This window comes from Prorops nasuta, unplaced genomic scaffold (genome assembly GCF_024137725.1).
Source record: "Prorops nasuta isolate Cenicafe-Biocafe unplaced genomic scaffold, Cenicafe_Pnas_1.2 PNAS00005, whole genome shotgun sequence".
Taxonomy (NCBI): domain Eukaryota; kingdom Metazoa; phylum Arthropoda; class Insecta; order Hymenoptera; family Bethylidae; genus Prorops; species Prorops nasuta.
Genome location: NW_027116802.1, coordinates 9,768,478 through 9,779,457, shown reverse-complemented (window position 1 = coordinate 9,779,457; position 10,980 = coordinate 9,768,478). Strand labels below are relative to the sequence as shown.

Sequence of the window (10,980 nt, the reverse complement as noted above, 5' to 3'; positions counted from 1 at the left end):
ATAAGAAGAAGAACGGGAGAGAGAGAGAGAGAGAGAGAGGGGAAATATTGCAGAGTAAACATATATATATATATGTATATGTATATGCGCAGTGAGAGGTGAAGAATCGATTGGAATATGGATAAGAATCGTGACGGAGTGCGGGAAAATATTTGGTCGCGTGTCGTCCGCGCATCCCGCAGAGTGCAGCCCTATTGATTTCCGTATCGACGTTGGCCGTGCGCCAATCAGGGCTCGTTTCGAGTGGGAGGCAGGTCGGTCGATTTTGAGTTTCGACGGACGCTTGGTGAGATCGCCTCGCACGCAGCGGAAAACGGGATTCTCTTTGGCGAGGAGGGGACACCTTGCAACTGCGCGCAGAGGTCGCGCAACATGGCGGCAGCGATTCGCCTATCGACGTTTTGATCCCCTCGAGTTGGAAGCGGCGGCATCTCGAGTCTGCACGTGACTGTTCGTTTTCGGCCAGGAAGAAACTCCGAGACTGGTCCGATCTTGCCAATCGGGAAGATTTTACGGAAGAAAGGTGTCCTTGGGAGAGGCCATCGATTGCGTCATTGACGTTTCGTTCGATTGGTCCAGAACATCCACCCCCAACCGGGCTTATTTCTACCGGAACACAGAGGTTATCTGTGCGTATGTGTGTGTGTGTGTACGTGCGTGTACCGCAACGTCCGAACTGCACGCTCTGCGCCAATAACTCGAGGTATAACAACAAGCTGCCGTCTCGTCGCATCCTTGGAAGAAAATATCTGTGCGCGTTTTCCTCTCGAGCATTGGCCGGCCTCTCGTTGGATCGGAATCTTGTGTCGCGTGCACTCGATAAAGGGGGTCGAACGGGCTTCCGACCTGGTTATCGGTCGAGGTCGGTAGTTCCTGCTCCTTAGGTGTCGCCAGTCGATGTTTATACTGGAATTATCGGCGCATCGAGCAACGCTGGTCACGAGGTATCGGAAAATCGATAGAAAGCTGACTGACGCCAGAGGTGGTAGTGGTGGTGGTGGTGGTGGTGGCGGCGGCGGCGGCGGTAGTGGAGGTGGTGCGCGTTTATGTCCTCCCGGTGGGGGTGTTTTCACTGGCCTCCCACGCGTGCCACGCGACAATAAGACGAAGCTTTCGCGCAAAAGCGCTGAGATTTTCGAATCCTCGGCGGCTAGCATTTTGCAGAAACCTCCTCAAATTTTTTTCATGGAAAATTTGCCAACTTATCGAATGGATTGAAACTCTAACACGGATTCTTATTCGAAGACTCGTGTCGGATGTAGGAGAGGAGCCAGTGGGTTTGCGTGATACACCGAGTAGAGATTTGGGCACAGAATAAGGGAGGAGAGACAGACGGTACGGTGGTGGTAGTATAGTGTTTGACATTGTAGAGGTGCCAGAGACACGGAGAGTGTGTGCGAGTGGCGTGCGCGCGTTCTCGAAGCGTAAGAGTATATACGCGAAGGACAATACGCGCGCGGAGGGACTACACCTGGACCACGTACCGGGCGAAAGCTCGTTTCGGAACGCATCGGGACGGTTTGCGGAGTGTCGCGCGCCGGCCAGCTGCTCGCTGCCGGCGAGTTCTCCTGTCGCGTGCGTTCAACGCTATTCTAACCCAACCCAACCTGTCCCGTTTGCCTGGCAAAACGGTTTAGCGTTGTAACGGCGTACTCGTGGAAAATCGGCGAATTTTCGATAATAAACTGGTTGCGGTAGCACACGCACTGTATAACAATCGCGAACGATAGGGATAAAGAGTGGCGATAAGGAAGAGAAGAGAAGTGTGCACGGTTTGTGCGTGGTGCACGGTGCTTTGGTAGAGCAGCGTCGAGTGCGCGGTCACCCGAACTAGATGTGCGTAAATGGAAGGTATAGGGGACATAGCCGATCATCAATCGCATAGCGAGCAATTATTGGACTCGGTCGATTCCCCGTCGGCGGTGTCTACGCATGGCCGCGGAGGTGGGGGTGGCTCGAATGGGAGCTGCGACAGCGACGGTGGAGGCGGTAGAAGTTTGCTGGGTGGGGGTAGACATCACAATCACGGTCATTATCATCATCAAACCCATCATCATCAGCAACAGCAACAGCATCAAGTCCAGCATCATCTCCACCACCACCATCACCAGCAACAGCATCATCTTCATCTTCATCAGCAGCTGCAGCAGCAGCAGCAGCAGCAGCAACAGCATCATCATCATCATCATCAGCAGCAGCAAGCGCATAATCAGCAACAGCAGCAGCAACATCATCATCATCATCACCACGGTATTAGGGTGCACGAAAGTAGTGGGGAGAACAACGGTGGAGGGGGCGGGGGTATCGGTGGACTTGGAGGGGATTCGGTGTCAGGTGGGGAAGCAGGTGGTGGCGGTAGTGGGAGTAGCGGGAACGGCGAGGCTATGTCGTCGTCAGCCTCCCAAAGTCCGGACATCGCGTGCGCGAGCCTTCCGCTGGAACTGTTGGCGGCCGGAGGGCTCGGTGTCAAAGAGGAGAGAGACCTCGGTGGCACGGCGGAGGATCTGTCGTCGAGCCAGGAGCCGGTGGTTGTCGGTGGACACAGGCACGAGGGGAATAACGGGGACAGCAGTAGGAGCAACAACGGTAACAGCAATCACGGGGGTGGTAGCAGCATCAGCAGCAATAGCAGCGGCGCTAGCAGCGGTGGCGGTGGTGCTGGTGCTGGTGCTGCTAGTAGTAGTAGTAGAAGTGTTACTGGTGTCGGCGGTGGCGGTGGTGGTGGTGGTAGTGGTGCCGGTGCTGGTGCTGGTGGTGGTGGTAGTAGCAGTGGTGGCGGTAGTGGCGGCGTCGGCGTCGGCGTCGGCGGCGGCGGCGGTGGTGGTAGTGGCGGGGGTGGAGGTGGAGGAGGCTGTGGCAGTGGCAACGGTGGCAGGTCCGTCGGCGCGAGGGAGTCGCTGTCGGTGATCGTGCCGCCTCAGGACGTGGACGTGGACTCTCGTGACGCGGACTCGGAGCTGCTAAGTCCGGGCAAGCTCACGCCGACCTCCGGCATCTCGGTCTCGGTGGCGAGCATGATCGACGCGACGGACTTCAGGGCGATGCAGCCGGAGCCGACGTATCAGACCCTGACTTCGGTCGCCGAGAGGATGTCGCCGCCGGGCTTCAGCCCGGGTTCGTCGTACGCGACGTTGACGCCGTTGCAGCCGTTGCCGCCGATCTCGACGATGAGCGACAAATTTGTGTACGGCAGTCACGCGGCTGGCGGTGTCACCGGGAGCTTCGCCGTCATGCAGAACAACGGCCTTGGGAACATCGGCCTCGGGATGGGTGGCTCGCCGTACGCGTACGACAAGCTGACCTCGATGGGGATGTCACCGCCGCAGAATTATCCGTCTCCAGGTGCGGGTTTACAGCCGAGTCCTCTGTCGCCGCAGAGCGCCTACAGTCAGAGCGGTTTAAATTCGCCGCACAAGTCATCGGCCAGTCCTCATTACGACCCTGCCTTCCTCCCGAGGCTTCAGCAGAGTCCGGCCGCCCTGAGCCCGACGTCTCCACCGGCCGTCTCGGCTACGGCGACCTTCGCGCCTTCCCATCATTCGCCGCCAGCGCACTCGGTGCCGGCGGCATCGCCTCCCCCGATGCAGACGCAGCTGCAGCAGCAGCAGCAGCAGCAACAACAACAACAACAACAGCAACAGCAACAACAGCAATCCATTCCACAGCAGACGATCTCTCACACGCAGCACGTGCAACACACGTCGGTGGTCATGAAAACGGTTTCCGCTGCTGGTGGTGGTGCTAGTGGTGGTGGTGGTAGTGGTGGAGCCGGTGGCGGTGGGGCTGGTGGGGGCGGTAGTGGCAATGGAGCCGGCGAGGTCGAAGAGATCAACACGAAGGAGCTGGCCCAGAGGATCAGCGCCGAGCTTAAGAGGTACAGCATCCCCCAGGCCATCTTTGCCCAGAGGGTGCTCTGCCGGAGCCAAGGGACCCTCAGCGACCTGCTGCGCAACCCCAAGCCCTGGTCCAAACTCAAGAGCGGTCGCGAGACCTTTCGCAGGATGTGGAAGTGGCTACAGGAGCCGGAATTCCAGAGAATGTCCGCGCTCAGGCTGGCAGGTTAGTCGCTCACACCCCCGATATATTATACCTCTGTACGTTATTCTCGTCCCACTTTCGTTCTTTTTTCTCTACTCTTCTTCTTCTTCTTCGTCATCTCTTCAACTTCTCTTTTTCTTCCTCTAATTCTTCGACAATTGTGCCAGTCGTTGTTGCCACGCGAACTCCTGCGGGTTCGCGCGCGCGCCAAACGGAACTCGCTACCAGATAGCGTCTTCCGACTGCCCGATTTACAGTCTACGCCCACGATAATTCTATTTGCCTCTCGGATTTTCCAATCACCTTCCTCTGCTGATTCGCCACCCATCTATCTATACTTTCTATCTTTCATTAATCATTTAGGTCCAAGGATAATCCAACGCATCTTTCCATTTAAATCCGTCATCTGCGCGAAGTTTGCTTCGCTTCTTCCCACGTCTGATTTATTTTGCAGTTTTCTCCTTGAGGGAAAAACTGCGACAGAACTGCTGGGCAAAGAGTTTGGATGGTCGTGCTTCCAGAGCTAAAATAAGGGCATGGGTGGTTAGCAGTATATATATATATATATATATATATATATTAGAGAGGTGGACGATGAGGTAGAACGTCGTTCGTTCGGGAATAAAATGTTGAGTTGCTTGGTCATGGGGTATAGTAGACGGAGTAAGTATTTTGGGCGCTATGAAATTCGCGTGGTGGGCATTGCGAGGGGTTTTAACGGGGGGGTGAAGTAAGGGGGAGAGGGGGAGGGGGAGGAGGAGGTCGGAAGCGCACACGTGGCACCCACGTGGAGAGGCGTTCCCTTCCATATCATTCAGAGATAGACGCGCGGAATAACACTTTTCGAATTCAACATCCTTTGGGCCAACACAACAACGAGTAGCTTATTGATCGCGGTCACGCGGTGCGCGCGTTTCTGCGCAGGCGCGACCTCGCGTGGGGCCGCCATATCGCCACGCCGCCACACAGTAATCCACCCTACCAACCCCGTCCTACCCGCCCCACCTCACCACCACCACCACCACCACTACTACCACTTTCATCCATCTCCTTCTTCGCCTCCGCGTCCCCTACGACCCCAGCGAAGCTGCACTGCATGCGACCGACACGGTACGAACCTCGCGTGACGTCATCCCGCTTCTTCTTCCAAAGCCTTATGGATTTTTTCACTTTTCCACCAGCCGCAAGCTTTTCGGCCAGGTGACACGATCCCATAACGACCCCGGACCTACACCATTTCTTACCGATAAACTTTCCAGCACACGTGACTCCCCTTACCAAACTTCTCTTACACCTCTCTCTCCTCCTTTTTTACATCGCTCGCTTTCACCAAAATACTCATCGAACACGTTTCCCTATGGTAACCACACGACACTCTCTCTCTTTCTCGAGAATAATATCCCCACTTGTGTTATCCCCGTTTGGTTTGCACGGTTTCGTCGGGTGTTTGTTGATTTAACGTACTATATACCTTTGATAATATTTTTATCAGTCATCGAGTTGCTCTTCGATTTTGCGAAGGACATATGCATGTACGGTATATGCAAAGTAGCGGCGTGGAGACTCTCGTGCAACAAAACTTTACAAGGGTCGTGAAAAGCCTGTCAGTCTTGGGGACGAAAGAAAAACTATATATATATATATAGCCGGGTAAAGGATGTAAAGGTGTGGAGACAATGCACTGGGAAGAGGGGTTCGATCCAGCACCCTTCAGATTAGAATCCACTATTGTTTCGCTTGGTTCCTCCACGGTATCCTCTCGTTAAAACGCATCCAAAAATTTTTCTCCCATATCGTTATTCACAAATGACTCTCCTTGATATTCTAATATTTCTTGTACTGCTCTATTATCTTATAGAAAACAGTTATCGCTAGAGACATGCGTCTCTCGTCTAATACGAATATTTGTCAGCACTTCAAACCTGCCCGTTCTTTTCCTTCTAAACAAAACTGACGAACCCTCGCTTCGAAACTTTCTATCGTCGCAATAATGAGTATATATATGCGAACACGCATTGTTATAAAGAAATCGATGCTAAGTTGGCTCTGCTAAGTTTCAAACATGCCAGAATATTAAATCCAATAATAGTTTTCGCCATTTGTAAGATGAGGCACAATGGAAGTCGTTTCAGCAGTCTCTTGTCAATTGAAATAATTGAGACTTTCTGCGTTAGGAAGAATTCTCTTGATATGAAAGAAATGATTCGATAGGAGGAACAATGTCAGATCAGTTGCAAATATGTGAAATGTTTGACGAGATATACTATAATTAATTGGTGATTGCTATGCAAAATAGTTATTCGAAGCTGCTATTGTCCAGGGTTTCCAGGTACTATGTCGCGTTCACACGCGTTTTCCATCGTTCTTATGGGAATATTGTGAAGCGAGGCTAACCTTTGTTAGCGAGTTTGCGCCGTCAGAGGTGTATAGGTAGCTAGAGAGTTATATACGAATGACGTCAGACGTCTCCGTGGTACCCACATCATGTGTTCCGCCGAAGGTGATTTGAAATACTTGAAAACTTTTCATAGCAGTTTCAGTAAGAATTAATTCCATCAGTCCAATGGAATGGGGTTGCTGCAAAAAGTACTGAGAGCGTTGAAAAAATTCTAATTCTAAAAGCACGGGAGTCTGGTTTCCATAAAAATGAAGAGGGAAAGTTTTTTTGTGATAGAAAGCGTTGTTCGAGCACGCGCCAAACCACGACAGCGGACAACGAGCAGTGGTAGCTACTGGTAGCCACACCGTGGCAGCACACGAGGGAGAGAGACCTTATATGTGCGAGAGGCACACAGCCGTGGTCACAGACACAAACACACGTATGCATAGCCGCAAACCACTTGGTTCTATCCCGCATAGGTGCTCGCTTCCACGGGATATCCTGTCTTCTTCCTCCTCCCCCCCCTCCCCCCTCCTCCTCGCTCTACCCTACGATCCCCCATCCTCGTCCCCTTCTTCGTTAGCTTTCAAAGCGAGCATCTGCATTCTACAGCCCGGCTTCTCTACCCAGCACCCCCCCCCTCCCCTCCCCCACCTTTACAAGCTTCTACCTTTAACTATACGTACCTTCGCTCGTCGTCCACCTTCGTCTATCATCAACCTTTATCGTCACTCAAAGAAAATCCCCCAACCCCTATCCTCCCTCCGCCCTTCTCACACATTAACCTCATTTCCACTCCTCGTTATTTTCAATCACACAAAATCACGTTCCTACAGATTCTCTACGAGGGGACGCGAATCATTTTCGATGAATTCTGCATTTTCTTCGCGTGGTTCCTCTCGACCTCCTCCAAAGCAAATTGAATGTCTTAGCTGTTATACGTTTACTTATACGGTTAGGGGAGAATGCCAGTTTTCTTTCAATGTTTGTCTTTGGCGTTAGCTCGACTGGTGCCTGTGGAAGAGGGGGGTGACGGGACGGGCAGATGCCGAATCAACTCGAGCACCTTTTACGGTACAGCTGTTGCACGTGGACACACAGGGATCATAACATACGAGGCAATTTACTGGAAACGATGCTCTTTACAGTCCCGCGTGATAATCGATTTATCACGCAGCAGTACTGCGAAATTTTCCCCACAGCTGTTTCCAAATTTCGATCCGTCTCTCTTAATCGATACGCATCCTATCTCTCCGAATTACACGTTGACTCTCCTAGAAACGATCCAGCTATGGGTCAAGAATGTCTTGGAAAGACTTTCATTCAATTCTCGATAGGAAGAAAGTTTTTCTTAAGCTGCGTAGGTCGAGTCACCTGGCATATGGCTCGAATTCTGTTTCAGGCCGATCTCTGATAAGAGAAAGGTGACACTGGTATGTTTTGTGATAAGGCTTGCTCTTGCGCGCATCATCGTTTCTCATACCTGTTCACTGTTGCAATGTAAAATATGCTTTGTCGCCAATGCATTTTTATTCGAAAAATAATAACGAATACGGGGAGATTTTCTGTTCCTTTATCATCAGAATATTCATAGAAAAATATTGTCAGAATATTATAAAACTGTTCGATGGTTATTATAGATAAACCTGTGAATTTATTTTCTTCGTACGGTATTCGAAGAAACGCAGTGGCTCGTGTTTCTTGCGGTGCTTTTATCATGTAAGGATTCAAAAGTTCAGCTGCAATATTTTCGTGGCGGGAAAAGGAACGAGTATTCTTGGTATAAGGTTTCAGGATGAATTTTTGTATCGTAAGTGAGATTGTGCGAGTGGACGATTCACGGACGTTAAATGAGAGACACTCATACTCTGCCACAGAAATCTCCTATTCTCGCTCACTCTCCTTTCCGTCCTGTTGTTTCCATTGCACACAAACACACACACACACACACACAGATGCACACACGGGGCCAAGGTACACTAGCACACGAGCCGTGACGCATAATTCTATCTCTCTTTTTCTTCGGGAACGGAGTTGTTGGGAGCTGGCTTACTGTTTCAAAGCATACACGTCAATTCGCGACTGTTACGTGTCTCGTGTGCGCACTGCCTGGTACGACTGAAAAGGGACTATTCCTATGAAATAAAAAAAGAGAGATAAACAACGTAACGACCCAGCGAACTTGCACGTTTGACACCTGAAAGATAGAGTGCGGATCGCTAAATAAAAATAAATCCCGGGGTTCTTTCGCGATACTTGAACGAGAATGATTTCACCCCCTTTTCTCTCTCTCTCTCTCTCTTTCTCCCCCTCTCCCCATCTCCCCCCCCCCCTCTCTTTCTCTCTCACACTCTCTACCAACTCCGACTGCAAGCTTTATGGATATTGAAACTTTCGAAACAACTGAGAAATCCCTGGAATAATATTTTTTTCGCTTTTTAGATCATGTCAATAAGATCGAAGTTCTCGCGCACCTTAAACAAATGACTGTACTTGTATTTTTTTCTCTTCAAGGTTTTAACCATTGATGGATTATCGATGCAAAGGGTTATTAATTGCTGTGGATGCATTTTTTTTCTACTTTCTTCGCTAGCAATATACGAAAAAGTCAGTTTTTTTTTGTTCTCCGCAGTCGCGTTGAATTAATTGTTTAATTCGTTTTTGTTTTGTTGAGAAATGAAAAAAGCAATGAACAATTTTCTTCGTTCGTTGGAGCGATCTTGCGATTCCCTCGCTTCTTTCTTCATTTTCCTCCACCTGGCGAGACTTTGCTGCTCATCGATGGCTATTCATCTTGGAAGATAAAAAGGCGCTATATCTCTACATTGAAGATCTCAAGAAGAGCGGCTCCCAAAAGTGACGTCCATCTCAATTCGAGAATCCGAAGTAAACCCGTCTTTTCGCTGCTCTTACTCGGAACGATAAATTCCGACAGATTGATTGGAAACTGCCGGACAAAATTGAAAGTATTCTCGGCTCGTCTTGAGTCAAAATCAACGAAACGAAAGAAGAGCGAATGCACAAGCAAAGTACAAAAAAAAAAAAAAATGGTGAACAACCAACGGACAACCAAACGGATAGACAAACTCACCTGTTGAAATCTCTCCGTCTGTCTTTGAAATCAGAGCTTCCAAATTCACTCGAGAATGGAAAGAGCTTGAAATGATTTAATATTTCGCTTGGATTGAACGCTGGATTATGTTGGGTTATCTTTATTTCATTTTTTTTCTTCGAGGCGGTCTCCCCGCTCCGTTATATCACCCTCCCCCCCCCCCCCCCCCACCCTGTCCCCTCAAATACCAAAAATCCCTCTGAGGATCCATCATTTTACATAATTTTTCTTGCTCGCTTATATAAGTTAAAACTCAGCAGTGTCTTTGATCAACTCGCTCTTATTCCTCTCTTGATTGATATAAGAATAAGACCGAGGGCAAAGTCACTGTTGGATTTAGTTGAATTTTAGTTAGTTTTATACGATAAGTTGCGTGTACCTTAAGCTTAATGCGCAACGCCCTCTGTTATTTTTTATGATTTCTTTCTTCAGGTGAGCTCTTCCATGCATTAGCCTTCTCGATTATTTTATTTCATTTATGCATATACGTTCACACGCGTATTTATTAGTCCTTCGCACTAGTTCAATCTTAACGAAATAGAACGAGCAAGTATTGTTATGATCATCGTAAAATTTCGTTAAAATTCATGGCTAACTAAAATAACAATAACAATAATAATAATGATAATGATAATATAATTTTTAGACGCATCGAAAATTTGTGCTCTTTGTTAAACCTTTCTCGTGTCACGTAAGCGTAAAATTACATTGAGCTGATGTAGACTACATGTATGAAAGAATTTGCAAGTCTTGTCTTTTTTATTGTTGAACGGAGAAAGGATATCGAAGAGACAATAGAGGAATTTGAAAACAAAAGAGATCGAGAAAAAAAGCAATAGGATAATTATAAAATAAGAGAAAGAAATTATAAAGAGGCAGGGGTTTGGATGGACGATATAAGAAAAAATCTAAAAATAAACACAAAACAAAACTACTGTGAAGTGAAAACGCAAGGTGTGTGTCTATCGGTTTGGTTTTAGCACTGAGCAACTGCTCTGAGAGCGGCGGTGAACCGGAAGCCATGCTGGATATCCACCACCCAGGAACAGGGATCGACTCTCGCCATCAACAGTTTCACAACTCCTATGGTAATATGAAATTCATCATTATGCATTATTCAAATCTACCTACGGCTTTAATTTTATCCGCAATGTTAATATTACGTTACACGCGAGTTCTCCGAATCTAACGTACAGTTCATGAAAGCCTTTCTGTCGCGCGGCGCAGAATAATACACCCGGCATAACAATATTCGTCCAACTGCTGATAGCTTAATAGAAACCCACGGGTGATCAGTTGGAGTTTGAGCCTTTGGCACGCCTGGCATAGCTTCGTAATCTCTTTGGCCAATCGCTTACTCCCAATAAATTCTTCGCTTTCGAGGAGAGCGAAACTTATTGCAAAAATATATAAAGGCCTTTTTTATCGATCATTATATATACGAAGAAAC

At 48.7% G+C, this 10,980-nt stretch overlaps 1 protein-coding gene across 2 annotated transcripts in view; it reads left to right on the top strand.

Moving 5' to 3' along the window:
- Window positions 1-405: 405 nt before the first annotated feature.
- The window catches only part of onecut, a 51,049-nt gene continuing 40,474 nt past the window's right edge, over window positions 406-10,980 (top strand). Inside the window, exons 1-4 of one of the 2 annotated variants that reach the window (XM_066726835.1) lie at window positions 406-2,307; window positions 2,344-3,744; window positions 3,811-4,059; window positions 10,511-10,618. In XM_066726835.1, the coding sequence (XP_066582932.1) occupies window positions 1,845-2,307; window positions 2,344-3,744; window positions 3,811-4,059; window positions 10,511-10,618 (2,221 nt within the window). In that variant the 5' untranslated portion in view covers window positions 406-1,844. Of the gene's footprint in view, window positions 2,308-2,343; window positions 4,060-10,510; window positions 10,619-10,980 lie in introns of those variants that run through there. The other variant, XM_066726836.1, reaches the window with a different exon arrangement.